General features: G+C 29.8%; 3 protein-coding genes across 3 annotated transcripts in view; 2 read left to right on the plus strand and 1 right to left on the minus strand.

Moving 5' to 3' along the window:
* LOC135950371 (uncharacterized) overlaps positions 1-25,594 on the minus strand; it is a 165,560-nt gene that overhangs the window by 59,311 nt on the left and 80,655 nt on the right. The window lies entirely within an intron of this gene.
* Positions 7,062-8,348, plus strand: LOC135951481 (ctenidin-3-like). Its single transcript, XM_065501137.1, has 2 exons — positions 7,062-7,216; positions 7,788-8,348. Exons 1-2 carry the CDS (start codon positions 7,202-7,204, stop codon positions 8,265-8,267), a joined length of 495 nt encoding a protein of 164 aa, XP_065357209.1. The 5' UTR covers positions 7,062-7,201; the 3' UTR covers positions 8,268-8,348.
* Positions 11,450-12,759, plus strand: LOC135952426 (uncharacterized). Its single transcript, XM_065502350.1, has 2 exons — positions 11,450-11,576; positions 12,159-12,759. Exons 1-2 carry the CDS (start codon positions 11,562-11,564, stop codon positions 12,678-12,680), a joined length of 537 nt encoding a protein of 178 aa, XP_065358422.1. The 5' UTR covers positions 11,450-11,561; the 3' UTR covers positions 12,681-12,759.

Genomic DNA, 25,594 nt, shown 5'->3' on the forward strand with positions numbered 1-25,594 from the left:
GGGCCATACAAATGATCTAATATATTGCACTTTTCGATACTAAAAAAATTTTTTTTAATGTGACTGAGTCAAAACCAATGACTTGTGTTGAATAAAATATTAAGAAAATTTATAAAAAAATTTTAGTATGAAAAAGTCAAATATTTTTGATAGACTTAATTTTAAAGTGGAATATTTTTTAATCTAATTGAGATATTGACTTGAAATTTTTTTTGTAAGACCAAAAATTAACTTATCTAAACAAAACAATATAGCTCGGAATAAATGTGGATCAAATTGTTCCTAATGTTTGCAATTCTATTAAAATTTTGATATAAATTTTAGTTTTAAAAACTCAATGAATATGTAATATGTAATAAAATCTTTATTTACTAGGGTATTCGAATTATTCGATTTTTCTCTTGTTCGAATAAAACGAATAATTCGAATAAGAGATTTTAACTTGTTCGAATAATTCGATCACACGTTTAAAATTAATCGAATTATTCGAATAATTAATTTTTTTTTTTTAAAAAGTAAAGGAAAACAAAAAATAACGTTTAAGTTAAAAATTCAAGTACTGATAATGTTAAAAAAACATTCAAAAACTATGTCTATTATTAAATTTTCATCAGAAGAAAAGGGGAAGAATTGACCATTAACTATATTGTAGAAGAAGTTGAGCTTAATAACTTTGCTGAAAATCACTTTGCAATATTCGGGCTTGTAAAATGTAAAAATGCATGAAAAAGGCAGACAAAAATGACAATTTCTCCTTTATATTTATGAAAAACGGGATTTGGAAAATCCCAAAAACCCCGGGATTTAAAATTAAAAAATTCCGGGCTTTTCAGGAACGGGATTTCCCGTTTAGCATCTCTAATTATACATCAAGCTCTATCAACGTTGCCGAATATTTGCTTAATAAAGTGGTCTTGGGGAATTACATAATAAAAGGAATCTGTCCTAAGTTTGATATCATTGTCAGTGAACGTAGCAAATTTGAAGTCAGGCCATGTTAGGCAAAGATGTTCAACGATGGTCAAAATCATGTATAAGGCGAACTCCATGCTTTTCTTGCAACAAAACGTTAGTTTGCAATATTTGTGTTTATCATTCGATTTATGAAATATTTTGCAACACTTACGTACGCGGTTAATAACATCACTTATATACATACATATATTTTAAGAACAAGGCCTTCATTTATTTCAATGTAATCATTATAAATGTCATCCTAAATATCACTTTCGACGGCCGTTGCAAAATCACATTCTCCATCACATTCAACTCCACTTTAATCTAAGATAAAATTTTGATTATTAATTGCGATTCTTCAAATATTTCGCCAGCTAAATAACAAATATTTCATTCCGTACCTTTTATTTTCATTGGTTCAAGTCCTAAGTTAAAAATTTTGAAATATTTGTTTTTAGAATTGTAACTTCTCGCAGTAATATTTATATATTTATAGAAGGAGCTATCGGAACACTCATCTACAGTGATCGAAAGTCCCTTTGTCTTTAGTTATTTGTCGAATTTCAGAAACAATACAAATTTTGTGAGTCGTTATTACTTATTTAAATTTGAAATTATGAAAAATTTTAAGCAATTTTGTAAATTTAAATATATATGAACATTTATTCGTTTTATTCGATTATTCTACATAAAATTGTTCGAATTATTCGTTATTCGAAAATAGTAATTTTTAAATTGTTCGAATAATTATTCGTAAGAAATTATTCGATTAATCGAACGATCATTAGTCGAATGAATACCCTATTATTTACTAACGAAACTAAATGAAATTTTCGATGTTTTTTAAGTTTGTCATTCTAAATAACAAAATTTAAAAAATTTGTCAAAAGATCAAAGGCAATCCCGAAATTCCTAAAAATTAGAGCAAAGATCCCAAAAATTTAATTTTTTATTATTTTGCCTATATTCTCCACATTTCCTTCGGGGCTGGGAAAATATTTTGGGGATAAATAGGAAACACATCAAGATTTTCAAAGCTGCTTTCCGTATACTGATCTCAGCTTTGGGATTTTACAACATGTGGCACAAATTTGAAATTTTTATAAAAAATATGTCAAATTCCGAATGGCGAAAATGTTCTCCGTAAAGATTCCGTACAGAAAAATATAAAATTGTTACATGATCTTAAAGAAAATAGTTTTTTAATAAAAAAAGAGTTAAGTCAGCTTTTCGCCCAAAAAACAGCAAAGATCTACTATTTTTTTGATTTTATATATTGAAAATCATTTAGTTTTGAAAATATTTGGTTTATTATTGCTAATTTTGTTGTTTAATTAAAAAAAAAAATTTTAATTTTTAAAATTTCAATTTTAAAATAGCACATGCATGTTTTTACAAGACCTAGCCCAGCGCTTCCCAAAAATATAAAAGTCTTTGAAATCGGTTGTGAAAAAAAATTCGAAAATTCGACATGTAAAATTTTTAAACACGTGCCAATTTTTTTTCACAACCGATTTCAAAGACTTTTATATTTTTGGGAATTTCCGAATTTTAAAAATTAATTTTTTTTTTTAATTAAACAACAAAATTACCAATAATAAACCAAATATTTCCAAATCTAAATGATTTTCAATATATAAAATCAAAAAAATAGTAGGTACCTTACTTTGGTCCCCAATAGCGCCGCCCCTGGAGCATTTGTACGGCTCATTTTAATAACTTGAACACGAAGCCATTCGGATGGAAATGCGCTTCATAGGAGAAGACGACTTTTTTCGAAAAATTTTCACTGACATCACTTTACCATTGGTCTGCTAGTTTGTACGCATGAAGTTGGAGGTATTTTGTCAAAATTCGGTGCGTAATGCTTCGTGAAATTTGAACTTGTTGAGAAAGATGCCGAATTGATTTTTTCGGGTTTTCCGCGACATATTCGTTTACAGTATTAATATTTTCAAGAGACGGACCGGTACGTTTACACACAGGAGTTTTACTGTATATAATCGACCCAATTTTTTTCAAATTTGTTTCCATAATAGGTTTCGCAAAGCGCTCCATTTTTAATAATCAAAATAAACGTACCTGACAGCTGGCAAATTTCAGAGTTGCCACAAGCACAAATAAAGTTACACTAAAATTAAAAAGTGCACTCTTACTGAAACACCCTTTATTCGATAAAAAAGCGATATTCGGCTGTGCCGAAACGTACATACCCATCACATGAGAACATTTTTAGAAAAATTTTAAAAAAATGTTGGAAGAAAATAAATTTTGTAAAAAAAAAAAATGCCAAAAATGTAGTCGAAATATGATGTAAAAACTAGTAAATTAAAAAATGTGATATTGGGCACAATATTAAATAGCAAATTGACGCCAAAATTGTTAAAATGTTGTGAAGTAGATAAATACTGTATGCACATTTGCATGATTCATTATATTATTCCAAGTATGTTTTTTCACTTATTAATTTATATATTTACTTCACTGCTCAGCGATAATGTGAAGGTTATTTAAACTATGTTAATAAATAATAAACATACATATATTATATACAATTTTATTTCCTTATTTTTGTCTAAATAAATAATATTTTCCTAGAATTTCAAATTGTTTTGTTTTGAAAGAAGCGTGCGAGGGAAAATTCTCAATTCTGTTGTGCGTAAATAGTTTGTTTATAAACATTATAAAGAAGAAAGAGAAGCTTTTTGAAACTAAGAGAGCAAATTTTTAATGCTCTTCTTATATTATTTTTATACCCTACACCACCATAGTGGGGAGGGTATTATGCGTTTGTGCAGATGTGTGTAACGCCCAAAAATATTGGTCTAACAGTATACCGATCGACTTAGAATCACTTTCTGAGTCGATTAAACGATGTCCGTCCGTCTGGCTGGCTGGGTGGCTGGCTGGGTGGCTGGCTGGCTGTCCATGTAAACCTTGTGGGCAGAGTACAGGTCGCAATTTTGAAGATATTTCGATAAAATTTGGTACACATAATAATTCGGCCCAAGGACGAAGCCTATTGAAACTGGCTGAAACGGTCCATTATTTCACCTAGCCCCCATACAAATGTCCTCTCGTAATTGGACTTTATCGGACATAAATCTTTAATTTATATATGTATCTACACAAGTTTCGCTCCAAATAAGTTTTATTTTTACGATCGGTCCATAATTAATCATAGCTCCCATATAGACCAGCTTCCGAAAATCACTTAACGTGCTTAAATCACTTAAAAATGTTGGTATATACACAAAATTCAATATAAATAACTTTCATATAGACATAAATCACACGACCTAATTTTATGGTGATCGGTCCATAATTGGTCATAGCTCCCATATAAGGCCTACTTCCGAAAATCACTCACGAATATAAATTATTGATATTTTAAAAGAAAAATATTTTTACTCATTTACTTGGTGTAGGGTATTATATGGTCGGGCTTGACCGACCATACTTTCTTACTTGTTTTTTTATTTTTTTATAATAATATTTTCTTAGAATTGTTAAAATGTATTGTCTACAAAGAAACGTATGAAGGAAAATCCATAATTTAATTTTATACAAGCATAACAATTTTTAACAGATAATATACAGAAGACTCTAATAAAACAGGGCAAACAAATAAAGAACAAGTGTGTTACTGATAAAATGATTTGGTAAATTCGGTCATAAACTTACCATATTCACCTTAATGATTAATGAGCATTTGTAGTTGATATCGAACAGAGTACTGAGTTGTACCATGATTTTTTTTTTTTTGTAATTTATGGAGCTATTTTGTGATTATCAATATTAACATTCTCGATCATTTGTCTGATATGTTGGACGAATTATTTCATTATGAAATAACTCGCAAATAAAGTAAATTCAAACAGAAAAAAAATTGGAGTTTACTTCATATAAAATATTTTTGGGCTTTATTTCATTTTATTTGGGCCTTATTTCATTTTCATAAAAATTTTAAGAGTTTTAAAACTTGTGTTACAACTAGAAACCGTTAGGATCGACTTAAAATATTCTTGGTGCAGTTTAGTAGCATAAGAATTGGACTACTAGACGAGTGTTGGTCTATCAATGTGAGGGTTGCGGGATCGATTCCCGCCATAGACCCTGGGTGTATCTGCAGACAAGCAAAACGCTTCGCAGTTTGAGTTTCTTTTTTAAAAAAACCTTTGAACTCGTGACATCAAACTAATTTTTATTAATGGGAATAGAAAATTGTTGTATTTTATTACTGAACAACAATTATACTTAAAAAATCATTATACAGAACTACAGTGCTCAGCATGTACTACGAAAAGAAGCTTTACTACTTTACAGAGACAAGTTTTGAAATGGAAAAAAGAATCGCCGCGATTTTTTGTTACAAACTATTTCTCGGCTGCGACGCTATTCTTTTTTCCATTACAAAACTTGTCTCTGTTACATTAATTAAGCTTAGGATTGGTCATTCCTCAAATCTTATTGTAAATTTGTTCGTGTATTTATTTCCATAACATTACAACCACCTATTTAAATATTTTAATTCAAAGGTGTTAAATTTCAATGCAGCCACATACAAAACTGACTATGACCAAGGTCTCGGTAAGGCAATAAGAACCGTATTTTCAGGTTCCAGAATATTTGGATGCTGGTTCCATTACTGCCAAGCATTACGTCGACAAATAACATCGAAATACAAAAATTTAGATTAATTCATATATGAAACACTAATAAACACATTTCATTAAAATTTAAAATATTATTGTCATATTTAATTTTTTTGGGACTTATTTCATTGGGCTTTATTTCCATATTTTTTTGGAAATTATTTCATTATGAAATAAACCTAAATATTGGAAATTACGTTGTAATTTTAATTGGGAGTTAGTTCATTGTTTATTATTTTTTTTTCATTTGGGAGTTATTTTGTTTTTTGGGTTTTAATTTATTGGGACTTATTTCATTTTCTTAATTGGGTGTTATTTCATTTTGCCATGAACATTAGAGTTAATTTAAAAAATTTTATTTGTGGGTATCATAATTTTTCTGAAGGTTTTTGCGTAAATAAAAATATTGGCGTCCTTTTTTTTTTTAGAAAATTTTCACTTTTTGATAGAAAGGAAATATTGGTATCGTTTTGATAAGCTTAAAATGCTTTTTCATCGTGCATATTGTGGGTTTTTGGAACTATTTTTAAGTATTCAAAAAACATCAATTGTATTAATTTTTGATGCAGAATCGACCAGTGAAATCAGATTTGCAATATATTCAACCGTTTTTGCTCTACAGAAAAATTTGATCAAAATCCGCGTCTTTAGGTGCGTTGAACCACCACAAGGAGTAAAAATTTTCCAAAAAAAAGGACGCCATTATTTTTATTTTCACAATAACGTTCAAAAAAAATTATGATACCCGAAAAACAAATGAAGTGACCTGGTCACAAACGAACTCTAATGAACATATCTGTAATGATCCAGTTATGCTAAAATGTGTGGAGCATACTCCTTAATTTTCTATATAATGGTTTATCACAAATCAATTTAAAAAAATAATTTAGAGGCTTATAACTTTATTATCTTATGTATCCAAATTGATTGCATAAAATTACAATATTTTTTCGCTCTTTGTAATTGCTATATGACATGAAAGCATGATATTTAAGGGACTATTATTGTATTTAAAATTGATTTACATAATTTTCCATAAGCATTATAATACTTTAGTAATGAACTTTAAATAAAAACAAACAAATAATAAATAAATAAAAATAAAAATATATGTATGTATTTACATAAACACACTGAAAATAAAAAATTTACTCTTAATCTGATTTCCATGTTAAATCAGTATAATTGCGGTCATTCTAAAAAAACACAAGCAGATGTATACTCGTGCACAGATATGTTTGTCCATGTTTATGTTTGGATTGTTTTTGATCTCAATTTTAATCGCATTAAATAGGTTTACTGATAAGGGATTATAGTACTTATGTACATACGATTAAGTACTTATGTGCGTATATACATATATAATTATGTGTTTAATCTGGTCTATTTAATTGAGAGATTCAAAGAACTCATCTGAAAGTCTTATTTGAAATCATTTATATTTAGTTGTTTTTTATTCACAAACTATAGCTTGTACTAAATAAATTTATAATATAAATACCCATTGTATTAGAATTACAAATTAGTACAAATTTTGTAGTTAAACCAGTGACAAGTGAAATATTGTAATAAAAATTGAATAAACCAACATGGCAAAAATTATGGTAAATTTTTAAAATTAATTTTTAGAGATTTTTGGTAAAATAAAATACTTTTTGTTTTATATAATATGAAACTAAATTTTTAATTTGGCTCTAGTTCATTTATTATAATTACTCTGTAATAATTCAAAGAATACCACTGAAAATTAATTTTAGACATTTGTCAAATTTGAAAAAATTTTCTACCCCGCCAAGGTCGTCATTGCAAATATTAATTTACTAAGAACATACGAAAGAAAATATATATGTATGAATTTAGCTTCTTATATTTTAGTTCCTTAAATTGATGATATTTACAATAGACCTTGAGAATAAATATTGTTGATGATGCCCTTTTCGAAGTAGAAAATGCATTCTAATTTGCCAATAGTCTAAAATTAGTTTTCAGTGGTATTCTTTGAATTATTACATAGTAATTATAACAACTGAACTTGAGATATGTTAGTAATTTACTTTCAAATTATATTAATTAAAATTCTTAAAAAAATTAAAATAAATTCTTAAAGAAATATCAATAATACAAATTACTTGAATACATTAAAATATAATTAATTTATGCAAATTATTATTTCAGATTGTGTTTGTGGCCTTATTTGGCATTGCTTTGGCATATCCCGGTGGTTATGGTGGTGGATATGGTAATGGCGGTCATGCTCCTCAAGTTGGTGGCGGATATGGTGGTGGCCATGCTGGTGGTCATGGTAATGGTCTTGGTGGTGGTGCTTATGGCGGCCAACAAAGTGGCTTCGGAGGTGGTCATGGTGGCAGTCATGGTGGTTTCGGAGGTCCTCAAGTGGGCCATCAAGGCGGTTTAGGTGGTCACCAAGGAGGTTTAGGTGGTCATCAAGGAGGTTTAGGTGGTCACCAAGGTGGATTAGGTGGTCACCAAGGTGGATTAGGTGGTCATCAAGGAGGTTTAGGAGGTCACCAAGGTGGATTAGGTGGTCAACAAGGTGGCCATCATGGAGGTAACCAAGGTGGTTATGGTGGCGGTCATGGTGGACATGGCAGTCACGGTGGTAACCAAGGTGGTTATGGCAAACACGGATATTAAAGTTGCTTATTTGTTAAATGTATAAAGTTAAGTATTATTAAGAAAAAAAAAATAAAACCAGAAAAAAAAATTTATATAAAATCTTTAACTTTATATACTCTGTGATAATGAGTGCATCGTTGGATGAAATTGAAATAATGGAAGTATTATGAAGAGTGAGTCAAAAAAAACTTATACACACTATTCTAGCCAAAACGTATACTTGGTCCAAGAAATAATTTTTTAAACACGTTAGCTTTTATAAATATGTCAGATATTATCTTTTTTAAATCATTAATTTACAACTATTATTGCGGTAAAAATGGTGAACGAAAAAAAAGTACTTGAAAAAATAATTGAAATTTTTCAAAAAAATCAAATATGGACTTTCAAAAAAAAAACCAAGAGATTGAAAGGTCTTCAAGGAAAAGACCTTGGCTTTCTTTTGAGCAAAAAAAATAAAAAAATTAAAAAAAAATTCAAAAAAATTAAAAAATTGAAAAGGGGTCCATTTTGAAAAAAAGTCAAAAAAGTTTTTGATTTCTGAAAAAAATTCCAAATTTTTATTTTTTTTTTAATTTTCTTTTCGAAAGAGTGAAGAAATAGCTATCTAAGTTACATGGATGAGAAAAAACACATGTTTGACCAAAATGTCAAATTTTGACCCCCTCTAGGGTTCTTGTTGAAAAATTGTGCGATCGGAAAACATCGATTTCAAAAGTTTGTTCACTTGACATGATTAGCACAATTTTAAATAGCAATCTAATTTGGACTATGTATACCGTTCAGCATGAGTGGTAAGGTCATATATAAATTTGTTACTCCGTTTGTAATATCTACATTTCTCGTATGCGACCCCTTAAAGCGGAGTCGATATGGCCATGCCTTTCTGTTGATGTCAACTTGAAGCTCTCAAATAACTTATAGTTCTTCAGTACATGACTAATACATCAGTGTATCCGCTATAATCCTTGTTTGGTTCCTATTTTCAATTTAAATTCGTAAAAATCACCCCACACTATTAAACTATTTTGATCTATATCTGGATTAGAAATCATTAAAATATATTATATGGACATCTAAGTATAACTCAAAGACCATTGAAATTCGGATCGAAAATGGGTCCAAATCGGTAAAATTAAGTTTTACTCCCCAAAATTTCATAATTTTTTTGTTTAGTTTTAAATCTTTAAATCTTTAGTAATGAAATAAAAAGTTTAGAATTAAAAAGTTATTTAGTAATTAAAATATACAGTTTGCCTTTTAAATTAATTATTATTCTATTATATTATGATTTACAACATATTTAGTCTATCCAAAATGAGTGTCTAATATGATAAATATTACATTATAAATAAATAGTCACTCAATGTTTTTTATACACGTTTGTAAATTCGCAGAAATACAGACACAATTTATAATGTACACGAATTTACTTGAAAAACACAACACACTTTAAGGCACTCAGTTGATGTTTATTCGAAAAGCGTCTCTGATAAACTGACTAACGACTACAACCTCTGCCACTATTTATAACACTGCCATCTGCACTCTAGATTGCTCTTTAACTGTCAAAGTTCGAATATTCTATATCTTACTAATACATACGCCATTTGTGGTGTACTTTCTATAATGTTCTTTAACTGAATATTCGAATTCAAACAGCGTTGCCAACTTACGATCAATGGTCAACTGAAAGCTTTTATTTAATAATGCCCACAGATATGTTACAGTTTGCTATTACAGCACTGTTATTTGAAAGCATTATGCTACTTTTAAATCAGCCCTTAAAATCGTTATATTTGAATTCAAGTACAATTTCGTAACAATATGCTTATTAATATGCATTTTGAAGACAAATGTAACAAAGTAAAATATGCCCTAACAAATCGAAAAAGTAATAAATAACACGGTGCTACGATGGTAAAAAAATTGGAAAACGACCTAGCGTGGGTTATAGGGCTTGCTGAGTGCATAACAAATTATGTCAAACAATTTCAGAAACACCACCAAATTCAGAAGTTATTCTGAAAAAACCGTTTTCAGTGATGTTCGTCAACTTATCGATCTGTAACTCAGTCAGTTTTTGTCTAACTTCAAATTTTTTAACGGGTTTGAAAAGAAATCTGATTACGCTTTAAAATGACGTGTATTTTTTAATACATTTGTAAGTTATAAGTATTATTTTTGTTAAAAATATCTAAAAGAAAAACAAAATTTATCAACTTTTTTGATTTAAGTCGCTTTTCATTGTTTATTTTGATATGGAAGCTTATAAAAATTTAGACCAATGTATAAAGGAAATTTAGTTCTTAACAAATTGTAGTTCAAATCGGATGAAAATTGTAAAAGTTATTCAACTTTTCATTAATACGTTTTTTAGTATTTTCTTCCCCAGCCCATATGAATAAATGAAAAACAAAAAACTATAGAAAAAAAATATTTTACAATTTTTAATTTACAAGGTAAATTTTGTTGAACTTTTTTCGAAAAAGTAACATAACTATTGTTGAATTTGAAAAATTGCGAAAGAAATAAAAAAGAAAGCGAAACTATTTTTAAAAACTTACACAGTTTCTTGGAATATAGATTTTATGCATACAATATATGAAAGACTAATTCTTTGCCTATCCATAATTGTTTAAAATTTTTAAATCGGTCTAAAAATGTGTGAGTTAGAGGTACTAAAGTACTACGACCTACCCTAAAACAGTTTTTTTCAAAATAACTCAAAATTTTGAGGTTGTTTCAAAATCTTTGAAAACGGTTTTAATATGTCCTCACCTAGGCCTACAACCTCCATTAGGTGGTTTATCAAGTTCTCACAAAAGTGTTATTTTGTAGCAGTGTGTAATGTACACATTGAAAATAAAATATTTACTCTTCTAGGTTAAATCAATATAATTGTGGTCATTCTAAGAAACCCAAGCAGATGTTTACTCGTGCACAGATATGTTTGACCATGTTTGTGTTTGGGTTTTTTTGATCTCAATTTTAATCGAATTAAATAGGTTTACTGATAAGGGATTATAGTACTTATATACAATGTACATTGTACGTACTATTAAGTACTTATGTGCGTATTTACGTATATAATTATGTATTTAATCTGATCTATTTAATTGAGAGATTCAAAGAACTCTATCTGAAAGTTTTATTTGAATTCATTTATATTTAGTTGTTTTTTTTTATTCAGAAACTATAGCTTGTGCTAAATAAATTTATACCCATTGTATTGGAATTACAAATTAGTACAAACTTTGTAGTTAAACGAGAGACAAGTGAAATATTGTAATAAAAATTTAATAAACCAACATGGCAAAAATTATGGTAAATTTTTAAAATTAACTTTAGAGATTTTTGATAAAATAATTACTTTTTATTTTATATAATTTGAAAGTAAATTTTTAATTTGGCTCAAGTTCATTTATTATAATTACTCTGTAATAATTCAAAGAATACCACTGAAAATTAATTTTAGACAATTGTCAAATTAGAAAAAATATTCTACCCCGCCAAGGGCGTCATTGCAAATATTAATTTACTAAGAACATACGAAATAAAATATATATGAATTTGGCTTCTTATATTTTAAATCCCAATAATAGTAACTTAGTTTAATTGATGATATTTACAATAGACCTTGACAATAAAGATTGTTGATGACGCCCTTGTCGAAATAGAAAATGCATTCTAATTTGCCAATAGTCTAAAATTAATTTTCAGTGGTATTCTTTGAATTATTACATAGTAATTATAACAACTGAACTTGAGATAAGTTAGTAATTCACTTTCAAATTATATTAATTAAAATTCTTAAAAAAATTAAAATAAATACTTAAAAAAATATTAATAATACAAAATACTTGAATACATTAAAATATATTTAATTTATGCAAATTATTATTTCAGATTGTGTTTGTGGCCTTATTTGGCATTGCTTTGGCATATCCCAGTGGTTATGGTGGTGGCTATAGTAATGGCGGTCATGCTCCTCAAGTTGGTGTAGGATATGGTGGTGGCCATGCTGGTGGTCATGGTAACGGTCTTGGTGGTGGTGCTTATGGCGGCCAACAAAGTGGCTTCGGAGGTGGTCATGGTGGCAGCCATGGTGGTTTCGGAGGACCTCAAGTGGGTCATCAAGGCGGTTTAGGTGGTCATCAAGGCGGTTTAGGTGGACACCAAGGCGGATTAGGTGGTCATCAAGGAGGTTTAGGAAGTCACCAAGGTGGATTAGGTGGTCACCAAGGTGGATTAGGTGGTCATCAAGGAGGTTTAGGTGGTCACCAAGGTGGATTAGGAGGTCACCAAGGTGGATTAGGTGGTCATCAAGGTGGCCATCATGGAGCTAACCAAGGTGGTTATGGTGGCGGTCATGGTGGACACGGCAGTCACGGTGGTAACCAAGGTGGTTATGGCAAACACGGATATTAAAGTTGCTTATTTGTTAAATGTATAAAGTTAAGTAGTATTAAGAAAAAAAAATAAAACCAGAAAAACCATTTTATATAAAATCTTTCAAGTGAAAATCTGTGCATCCTTGTAATTATGGAAGTACTACTTCCATATATATTATAGCTAGTTACAATCAAATCTTATATAAATATAGCAAATAAGCTGTAAATTAGCTAGATTTTATTGATTACCATTACGGGATCAAAAACTATTACTTTCACGAACAAAAATTATTCCTAATAACTGCGAAAGAGATGCATTTTTTAATTTTTGGGAAGCTGTAAAAATTTAGGACTACTTATTGCTGCGAATTAATAAGAACTTGTTTTATTTTGAGATCAGCCGCTCAAAAGCAATAGAGTTTCTCAAATAATAATCATAAAAATCTATCTCATTTAAGCTTATTTTCTATATTTCTGTCAGTTTTTAAAGCGAGTAGCTATATAGCATTGTATTGCAACCGAACTAGAATTATTTTTTGCTGGATATTCGAAAAAAATATTTTGTCTCTAGAAAGTTTTGGAAGATGTAAATTTAGCAGATGAACAACCATAATATCCCTTTATAACAAAGGTTTGAAAGATTTAATTCAATTTTCAAAATCAAATTATAATCATTCCATGAATCCATTACGAATTAATTCATAGACGTAATTCCTTAACAATTGAAGTCATTCTGTATAAAATTAATTTTGTATTGAATAATTGAAATTTTATTTGATTAATATCCATTACAATATAGCTTAATACAATTTATTGAATGCTTACATTTTCCTTCAATTCTAATCTATTACAAATAGGATTTAAAACAACAAGTAAGAGTGCTATATTCGGGTGAGAATAATCTTATATACACTTCCCTAATTTTACTTTAAGATAAATATTAAAAACAATTTTTGATGAAGTTGTGTTATGTAAAAAAAATTTGTGAAAAAAAATTTTTCCTGGAAATTAAAATTGTTGAAAAATATTATCGATTTTAAATAACAACCTTAGTTGGATTATATATAATATATTGATGTATCAATCATGTCTGTAAGCTATTTGGGGCCTTCGGAAAATTGATTTAAACAGACAGGCGAGACGATCCAAAATTTATATACATTATTTTGTCGTAAATGAAAAATTTTGAAATTACAAATGGAATAATAAACTTATATATACTCTAGCTATAAAAACATAATTTTATTCTATTTGACTTATTGGAGAGATCAGAAAAAATATTTTCATTTACTTTTAAATCTACTAAAAAATACTGAATCATTCCAAAGTTGAATGAATTCTTTTCAAATAAAAGCATTTGAATGAAACTAAAAAATTTGCTTTATTGACAATTGTTTTATGAAATAAATTAATTCTGGATTAAAATTTAGCTTAAATTGAATTAATGAGTTCTAAGCTCTGCTTAATAATTTGGGTTACATATTTGTTGGATAAACAAATTATTTATAAACCATTTAAATTTGTAATACAATTGGAAAAATTTACTTTATAAATAAATCTTCGTTTATTTATTTTTTTTTTACAAAAACATGTTTTTAAACAAACGTTTTTTTTACCAACTTTTTTTTCACCAACATTTTTTTTAACTTTTTTTGACTAAAATTTTTTTCATCAAAAACTTTTATAAAAAAGTTGTTAAATTTTTCTTAAAGTATACTTTATTGAAGTGTATATACGATTCGATACAGCTGAATGCAGCACTCTTGTCTATTATTCCATAATTATACCCTACACCACCATAGTGGGGAGGGTATAATGCGTTTGTGCAGATGTTTGTAACGCCCAAAAATATTAGTCTAACACCCACCTTAAAGTATACCGATCGACTTAGAATTACTTTCTGACTAAACGATGTCCGTCCGTCTGGTCGGCTGGCTGGCTGTCCATGTAAACCTTGTGCGCAGAGTACAGGTCGCAATTTTGAAGATATTTCGATCAAATTTGGTACATATTATTTTTTCGGCTCAAGGACCAAGCCTATTGAATCTGGCTGAAATCGGTCCATTATTTCACCTAGCCCCCATACAAATGTCCTTCCGAAATTGGACTTTATCGGTCATAAATGTTTAATTTATATATGTATCTCCACAAATTCCGCTCCAAATAAGTTTTATATACACAAAATTCATGTCACGAAATTTTGTTACGATCGGTCCATAATTAGCCATAGCTCCCATATAGACCCGCTTCCGAAAATCACTTTAACGTGCATAAATCGCTTATAAATGTTGGTATACACACAAAATTCAACATAATTAACTTTCATATTGACATAAATTACACGGCCTAATTTCATGGGGATCGGTCCATAATTGATCATAGCTCCCATATAAGGCCCACTTCCGAAAATCACTCAAAAATATATATACCGCGTTTACCTCGATTTTGTCATCTATTTGCCGCCAAAAATAATTTTTAACTATTGTTATACCCTACACCACCATAGTGGGGAGGGTATTATGCGTTTGTGCAGATGTTTGTAACGCTCAAAAATATTAGTCTACCCACCTTAAAGTATACCGATCGACTTAGAATCACTTTCTGAGTCGATTAAGCGATGTCCGTCCGTCTGGTTGGCTGGCTGTCCATGTAAACCTTGTGCGCAGAGTACAGATCGCAATTTTTAAGATATTTCGATGAAATTTGATACATCTTATTTTTTCGGCTCAAGGACCAAGCCTATTGAAACTGGCTGAAATCGGTCCATTATTTCACCTAGCCCCCATACAAATGTCCTCCCGAAATTGGACTTTATCGGTCATAAATGTTTAATTTATGTATGTATCTCCACAAATTCCGCTCCAAATAATTTTTATACGCACAAAATTCATGTCACCAAATTTTGTTACGATCGGTCCATAATTAGTCATAGCTCCCATATATACCCGCTTCCGAAAATCACTTTAACGTGCATAAATCGCTTAAAAATGTTGGTAAACACACAAAATTCAACATAGTTAACTTTAATATAGACATAAATTACACGACCTAATTTCATGATGATCGGTCCATAATTGGTCATAGCCCCCATATAAGGCCCACTTTCGAAAATCACTCAAAAAATTTTAAAAGAAAATTTTTTTTTGCTCTTTTACTTAGTGTAGGGTATTATATGGTCGGTCTTGGCCGACCATACTTTCTTACTTGTTTTTTCTTCAAATTGTCTATAGCTTTTAGAAATAGAACGTTTTAATTTTGTTCGTTATATAGATAATTCATGAAACTGCTGGAAGATGACACTGTATATATAAATAGTAACAGAAAGTTGCAGTCAGTCAGTTTATCATACGCTCTGTTAGAGTTAACATCAACTGTATTACCAGTGTATTCTTGTATATTACCAGTGTGTTTTTTTAAAGTTTGTAATATAAATGTGTAAATTGAAAGAGTGTGGCTATTTAAATTGTTATGTAATTTAAATAAATAAAGAATTGTTAAAAAATTTTTAATTATTGATCGCTTTTATTTGCAATTAAAAAGTAAAACTGTTTATTTAGAGGAAATAAACCACCGTTTTTAAAAGCTAAAAACCTAACAATACTTTAGTGAAGGCTTAATAGGATTTGTCACTACCGACTATAGTTCTCTTATTTGTTTTTATTTATTGAATTTATAAATTTAAAAATTCGAATAATAAACATTTTTGTATTGGGTGGAGTACTCTTACTCTTGTAAAACTTACTATACATATATGCTATTTATATGACTTGACTCATTTTTAAGGTAATGGCAAGAAGGAACTGTACGTTTGTATGTAAAAATTGTTTACATTTACATAATTGCAGTAGTACATACAAAAGAATGCTAATTATGCATTAATAATTTAATTTCAACAAGATTAATTGGAGCGATATGAAAATTAACACACACACTCGTTCGTTTATACAGTTTTATTTATAGCTGTCAATATGTTATGGAGTGAATTTTTACAAATTGGTCTTATAAAATCTTTTGTTGTAATAGTTTGTATGAGAACGCCTCAAACTATAGTGCACTCCAATTGAGCAACAATGCAGATGTAATGAATGTAAATAAAATAAAGTAATTATATATAGTAAAGGTAAATTTTATACATACAAACTTATAAACTTACATACGTATGTATATATTTATTTTATGGTTAAAATGTATGGAAATAGTTACATTGAAAGCCAATATATTTTTTGTAATATGTAATTTTTTTAAGTTATATTGTATGGTATTATTTTAATTATTTATTACATTATTTATTTTTTATTTAAGAATCATACTGATTTCGGTTGTTTTCGGAGTTCCTCGATCAGTCTGGGGGTTTAATTTTCATGCTGGCTTCAGCCATCTTCAGTTCTATTCTGGTCTAAATCATATATTTATGAAGAGTTATGAACGAAATATATTTATATACATTTCTCTGCTATATATATAAAGTAATTACGTTTTCAAAGTATTCATTACATTATTACCCACAAAAAATAAAATTATCTATTTTAATTCATTTACAAAAATTAAACACAACTTTGAACTATTTATATGTTAACTAAGCAAACAAAAAATTATATAATTACTTTAAAAACTAATAAATATATGTATATATTGATCTATTTTTCTGAGAACTAATTAAATATATTAAATGTATTTTATTGTGGCTTATTACCTCCAAATGTAACGTAACATTTTTCAATACACATTTATGCACTTATATTTGTTTACACATAAAATCCATCAAAATTAATTATGTTGAAAATTTTTGTTTACAATTTTCAATGATTTATATTTTTTTTATTAAAATTATGCATATTTGGGGAATTACAGATATATGTAGAGTACATTAGGTGAGACCACGTTTGTATAAATACTTCAAAAACCTTCACAGATAAAACAGATTCGTAGTAGCAACAGAATTTGTTGCCAATAGAATGATTCTGACTTAGTGACCGAATTTAACAGTTGCGACTACACAATTTCAGAAAGGGTAACAAATGTTCGGTTGCTTCTGTTCATACTATGAATATATTTTCTCTGTGTGGTCCCAACTAAAATTAAATCTTACTTCATTTTGCTATAAAAGTTTTAAAATTGTTACTCCTAACTCTTTTTTGTGGTGATCTAGATTAAAAAAAAACAAAAGCACGTTTGTTCATCCAATTAACCAATGAAGTAAACATTTACTTTAGTTAGGATATGGATATGACAATATTTGTCTCCATACAATCGGGCGACCCTATTATACATATTTGTATTATGTATAATGTACATAAGTATGCAATCGAACCAATAATAAATATAAATCACATAAATCTTCAAATTAAATACCACTGCGCAATGTGAAATAATATTTGTTAATACCTCTGATTTTGGGTTTTTTTTTCGCATAAAACCAAAAAGATCAACAATTAAATGAAATTGAAATAAAAACTATTGCTCTACAGTAGGTCTATATTGATATTTTATTAATGGGGCAAGTGAAACTACTTTTGAAATCAATGTCTTCCGATTGGGATGAAATTTGCACCTATTATATAGTAATTCAGATACAATTTTTCAAAGAGATCCGTCAAGAACTCTCTGACTTAGAGGGGATCAAAATTTGACATTTTGCCCAAACTGGTGTTTCTTCTCATCCATTTAACTTATTACCTATTGGTCTTAGCAAAAGGTTTCTCAAATAGTTTAGATAGATATATCAAAATAAATGTTTTAACTCAAAAGTTTTATGTCTTGAGTTACAAACTATTTATTTTGATAGATATCCCACTCGCATCCCACTAAGAGACCAAAAAGCTTTTACAGGAATGGAACTAAGCTTTCTTTTGAGCAAAAAAATAGTTAAAGAAAGGCCCATTTCGAAAACTTTAGCTACAAAATATTTATTTTGATACATATCCAACTAGCATCCCACTAAGCGACCTAATATGTCTTCAAGGAAAATATCTAAGCTTTTTTTGAGGAGAAAAAAGGACCCATTTTGAAAAAAATCAGAAAAGCTTTTTGATTTCGGATCATATTCAAAATTTTAATGAAAACTGTTTACTAGTTTTGAAGTTAAAGCGGCTCAAAGTTATAGTTTGTATGCAACATAGTGAATTTAAAGAATAGCATGGAATTTCTACATTTGGTTATAATAACAAAATTAATTTTTTTTCCTAACCGTCGCGACGCTAAAAAAATTATTGAAAATGCAAGTCTGATATCTAATTAAATTTGCAACGCTGGTATTGTTTACAAATATTGGTCATATGTATAGTACCGTTAGCTAAAAGGCAGTTGTACACAGAAAAAATTATATTTCAATTCAAACTTTTATCCCTTATTGAACTGGTTTCAATTATTTCATAATTAAATCAAGTATTCATTTGCTCATAAACAAAATTTCTTGATATTTTATATTGAATTTTGAGTTTTGAATTTGATTATTTTGACTATTGAATATACAATTTTCGTTATTGGTTGAATTTCAAATACAAAAATTATTGAATAGATAATTTTCGTAATTGAAACACAAAAAATAACAAAAATGTGTTTTCAATTACGAAAATTATCTATTCAATAATTTTTGTATTTGAAATTCAACCAATAACGAAAATTGTAAATTCAATTGTCAAAATAATCAAATTCAAAACTCAAAATTCAATAGAAAATATCAAGAAATTTTGTTTTTGAGCAAATGAATACTTGATTTAATATGAAATAATTGAAACCAGTTCAATATGTGACAAATATTTGAATTGAATCGGTTTAAGAAATAGTTTTTTCTTTGTAATACAAAGTTAAAATTTTTCAACAGAGACAAACTTTAGAAGTGGATTAAAAAAACATATACAAATTACTTTTCCAATTTTTGTATATATTACTAGTTGACCGCCCAGGCTTCGCCCGGTAGCATTTACTAATGTTAATTCGTCAAGTTTCTCCAACCCTGCTGGTTCTTATTTATTTGCAAATAAAATATCTATATTTGTACTGCATACTTTAGGGGCTTTTTTATTACAGATGACTGGACTCATAAAAGCCGGTTTTAGCCGTAATTTTTTAATTTTTTTTTCTTTACAAACCATCTCCTGAAAATTTCGAATCGAATAAAAAAAAAATCAGCCAAATCGCTCAAGCCGTTCTCACGTGATGACATTACATACTTGGACCATTTCATTTTTATATATATAGATATATAAAATTCTAAAAAAAAAAATTGGGGCAAGTAGGGAAATTGCCCCAATTTTTTTGGTTAATGTTTTTTAGTGTCAACATCCCTTTAGAGTCGTGATATTTTCAAACTCTGGGTAGAGGTAAAACAATTTAAAACAAGTACTGTGATGAATAAATTAAACAATAAAAAGCTAATCGTTTCCAAAAGGAATTATTGTATTCTGTGGAACAGAAAATAATTTTTACACTTTTAAAATTCAACAATAATTGGAAGAAACACTCGCGTACGAGAAACAGATTTGAAGCTGAGTTGAGTGATTGGCTAGATATTGAAATATTTAGTGAAGAAGTTTGTGCTGTGAGTTATTTTAATTTAACTTACAAATTCAGTTTGAGTAAGCGTTTGGTATAGGTTCCAAGTACAAGTAATTGCAAAGGCCGAACCAATTTAAGTTATGAAGAAGCATCACAGCGCATGAAAAGAAGGCGATTCGATGAACTTGTTGCATCAACTTCAGTCGATGCTATAGCTAAACCAGCACAATAAATATCTGATGCACAAACAGTAAGCATGTTATTGGTGGAACAAGCATTAGCTCTATATATAGACATGGATTTCTCTGTTAGGCAATACAATATGATGAGAAAAGTAGTGAGTTATATTTACGATTGTCTCTATTCATGATTGTTGCCCGTCCTATTAATTAATTTTAGAAGCTAAAATAAAATTTATTCCGGAGGATACTTATTACCGTAAAAAACCTTATTTTATATGGAGGTTAATCCATTTATGTAATTAAATAAGTATGGATATGTCCTTCCTCCCATTCGGAAACAATATTTTATTGACATATTGGGAATGCTATAGTGTTTCAATTACAATATTTGAAAAAGGATATTTCTAATGATGTAGTGTCCTTGCTCCGAATTCATCCAAATTTAGTCAAAACGTTAAAAATGTTCCAGAAAAATATTGTGCAAAATTTTAATTTATTTTTTTAAATATTTTAGTATTTTTAATTTTCAGGATATATGGGAAGGATACGAATCCTTGCCAAATTTCATGTCCTTTACGACAACTCCTTCTATTTTTGGCCAATCATTATATGAATTCAAAACACTGTGTGACGCCTTCAAACTTGGAGAGTTCTCGACTGATCTTGTTGAAAAATTGTGTCTGTGGTTCACTTGACATGAAATCCACTATATTGAATAAAAATAATTTTCTTAAGTAAAAATTTATTAGAATATATGGTCTTCGGTTTGCAAAAGTTATCATTGTCTTATGACGTCTTTAGCATCTCGTTTCCAATGTTTAGCACATTTAGTGTGAACTCATTTCTATTAAATCAAATTAAAAAAATTAAGGACATGAGTTCAAATGATCCCCATTATACTATTTATCCTTTTTCTGAAAAAATGTTTATTTTGAGTAATACATTAGAATACATGTAGAGATACCAATATTCTATGTATATTTATGTATCGTAGAGCCATATTCCGGGAAGATATTTGTATGGGTGCTGGGGAAATCATTGACTGATTCTTACTTGATTCTTACAAGTAAATTTTGTATGACCATGGAAAAATAAATATTTTAATGTTGCTCAAGCATTGTAACAAATCTAGCATACCAAATATAAAGTACAAAAAGTATATAAAATTCTACAAAATTTATATGAATGTTCATGTGAACAAAAACATGAAACTGGGCAATATATTTCCATTACACTACACACAAATATTCTGAAATACAATGCAATAAAATATATATCAGTGTGTATATAGTATTCAACATACAATATACATTATAATCAGAAATAATGCCATATGAATTAACGCTTATTGCACAAAACTTACGAATGAAACAAATAAAAAGCGAGCATGCAAATTATTACCACAACGGGATAAAATTGGTAATCATATATACAATTGCTGATATTGTGTTATAGTCATGTGTTTGTACTTATAAAAATATATTTATTATACACACAGACAAACTGAGATGTACGCATATAGTAGTCACCATAGAACAATGAACTAAGGAGTGAGATCGAAAAATTCTTAACATACATATATGTTTATAAAAAAGAAACCACTAAACTTACAGCTTTAATTTTTTTTTTATTTGATTGAAATTATTATTACAATTTACAAAAAAAATTATTTTTATAGTTTTAATCACTAGTGATGAAATTTTGAACCTTTTTCGGAAACCCTTCCATTAACGTTTTTATAGTGCTTTCTGTCACTTTGCTCGAACATGTAGTACATCTCCGTTTAAAATCTACCACACTTTTGGACACCTTTTTTGTACTCTTCAATTCTCTTTTAACAAGAGCCCAATATCTCTCCACTGGCCTTAGCTCCGGGCAGTTTGGAGGATTTGCCTCTCTTGGTACAAATACCACATTATTGTTCTTGTACCACTCAAGGGCTTGTTTGCCATAGTGACAGGATGCCAAGTCAGGCCAAAAATAAGTGGACACATTATGAAGTCTTATGAATGGAAGCAGCCTTTTTTGTAAACATTCCTTGATGTAAATTTCGGTATTTATAGAGCCCGTTGTAACAAATGAGTGGCTTCTTTTGCCGCAACTGCATATTGCTTGCCATACCAAGAACTTTCTGGGAAATTTTGTCTGCTTTTGGGTCCTAAACTTTTCTTCAACATTCCCTCGAGCATCAGCAACATAAAATTTTTGACCTGGAAGTTGCGAAAAATCTGCCAGAACATACGTTTCGTCATCCATTATGCAGCAAGAATATTTTTTTATAAAACTTGACTTCAATTTCCGTGCTCTGTTTTTGGCCTCTAAATTTTTAGTAGCGTTCCTGTCAGGAACTTTTTGAGCCTTGTATGTTTTTAAACCTGCATTAGCTTTAACTTTTCGTACCAAATAGTCCGAGCACTGAGCTAACCGGGCTGCTTTCCTACCGGATGTGTTGGGAGCTCTTTTGAAAATGCGTTCTATTTTTTTGGCTTTAGAAACATCATGTGGACCATTCCTTCTACCTGAACCAGGTTTTCTATCAACTGACAAGTTCTCCCGGTACTGTTTAATAACATTGGAAACAGTTTGACGGCAGACCTTTGTATGCTTGGCCAACTTTTTGTAAGACCAAGTTGGGTTTTGTTGAAAATATTTAATAATTTCAGTACGCACTTTTTTCTGGTCACTCATTTTAATCAGATTAACAAAAAAATTAATATAATTGACATTACACATAATAACTGACATGTTTTTCAAAGGTAACTTGATCAAAAAAAAATTCAAATAATACTTGGGTTAAAAAATGTAATGAAAAACGTGTGTTAAGAATTTTTCGATCTCACTCCTTAGAAGTGAATATTTGATTTTAAAATATTAAAAATAATTCCTCTTCATCAAGTTTATGTATCCGCGTTGATCCTGTTCATCAAATCCATACAGCTCAAACAAACAAAGTTTTTATTTTAGTTGGAAATATCGAAACCTTATTTTTTATCCAGCTTGGGGGATTTGCCTCTCTTGGTACAGATACCACATTATTGTTTGTGTACCACTCAAGACCTTTCTTACTATAGTGACAGGAAGAAAAAAAATTTGACTTCAATTTCCGTGCCCTAACTTTGGCCTCTAAATTCTTAGCAGAGTTCCTATCAGGAACTTTTTGAGCCTTGTATGTTTTTAAACCTGCATTGGCTTTAACTTCTCGTACCAAATAGTTCGAGTACTGAACTAACCCGACTGTTTTCCTACCGGATTTGTTGGGACCTCTTTGGAAATGCTATTTATTGGCTTTAGAAACATCATGTGGACCACTCTTCAGGTTAACAACAAATGAACATAATTGATATTAATCATAATAACTGACAAAGTTACAAATAGTACTTAAAAGTTTTAAGGAAAAACCTGTGTTAAAGTTTTCGTCTAAAATTATTCTGCGGCATCTAAAAACCAAATACTGAAAATTTGAGCAAAATCGAATTTTGTACCAACCAAGCGTCATATGTGGGAAGTTTTGCTCTTCAACTTGAAGAAAAGTGCAGCTGAAGCACTGGTGTGCACAAAAATCGTCCAGGCCAGCCAAAAAAGTTTAAAGGCCAGGAATTGGAGCCATTACTGAATGAAGATTGTTTTCAAACTCAAAAAGAGCTTGCAGATTCGTTGGGAACTCCTCGGGCAGCAATTTCAAAATATTTGCAGCTGTATTCACCCAAAAGCAGGGAAAATGGTTACCATACGAATTTAAGCCGAGAGACTTTGAAAAACGATTTTGCATGTTCGAAATGCTGCTTGAACGCTACAAAAGACAATTATTTTGGCACCGAATCATTACTTGCGATGAAAAATGGATCCTTTGCGATAACCCGAAGCGGAGGAGATCAAATATACCTGGCGCCAAGGTAATTCTCTGTATTTGGTGAGATAAAGAGGGTCGTATCTATTATGAGCTGCTGAAATTTGACCAGACCATCACAGGGATCCTTTTCCCAACGCAACTCATTAGTTTGAAGCGAGCATTGGCCGAAAAATACCCACATTATGCAGCCAGACATAATATTCCATTATGACACCGAGCACCACATATTGCAATACCTTTTAAAAACTGTTTAGATAAAAGTGGTTGGGAAGTTTTGCCTCACCCGCTTTATAGTACAGACCTTGACCTTGGTCCAACTGCTATTTGCAGAAGCAGAACGCTCTGTCTGCGATATGCTTTACTTTGGAACAGAGTAGCCGATATTGGCTCGATACGTTCTTGACCTCAAAAGATGGTCAGAAAGATGGGATTAGGTCATAGCTAACAATGGCCAATACTTTAAATAAATTTAAATTGCACAAATGTTTCAAAATAAAATAACCCAATAAGATCAAAGGTTATGAAGAAAAAGTTCATTGTTAGCTTGGACAAATAAGAATTTATATTCGGCTGTGCTGAATCTTGTATACCCACCATCAATATTTAGTTTTGGCCTTCTATGGGGACTTGAATTAATTTGGCCCGAACTGTACAGAAATTTATAAAATAAATAATTTGTTAAAACTTTAAATAAATGTGTATACTAATATCAATTATTTATTGCCAACTAGCTGACCCGACAGGTAGTTGTCCTTTCCAAATTGGAACAAAAATTTGTGTTCGATTGACGTTATTCATCAGGTTTTTTACCGCAAAGACGTGGTTGGTTTATGTATCGTAACATGATTACCACCGATTTGTACGTCATCAATTCGATAACAATTTCATTTTGAATCTTAAAATTCAATTCGTCGACATCGATGTTTTTCGCAGCGTTCGCTCAAACAATCATGATTTTTGTAATTTTGTGCAATGTTTGGAAACACCTTACGGATGAGTTCGGATTTTGATTCGGTGAGCAACGGGAAATTGAATGCATCCGGTCGAAATGTCAACCGGGATTTTTCCGTTGCCAATGTCCAGCAATTGTTTTAAAAATACTTCTCCTGACTGATCGTTCTGTAGCTCGACTCAGTCAATTTGAGTTTCTTGACGAGTATCCACAAAACGGACGACGTTGACCGTGGAAGCACTGGCAATGTTTCTTGAAAATCACCTGCCAATAGAATCATCACACCACCAATCCAGCTTTGACTATTTCGTAAATCTTGCAAAGTTTGGTCTAATGCCTCCAAAGACTTTTTATGCTCCATTGTACTCTCATCTCAAATGATCAGTTTGCTTTGCTGCAAAACTTTGACCATAGCACTGTTCTTGGAAATGTTGCAGGTTGGATTTTCATTGATTTGCATATTCAGTGGC

The sequence above is a fragment of the Calliphora vicina genome, chromosome 2 (genome assembly GCF_958450345.1).
Source record: "Calliphora vicina chromosome 2, idCalVici1.1, whole genome shotgun sequence".
NCBI lineage: Eukaryota > Metazoa > Arthropoda > Insecta > Diptera > Calliphoridae > Calliphora > Calliphora vicina.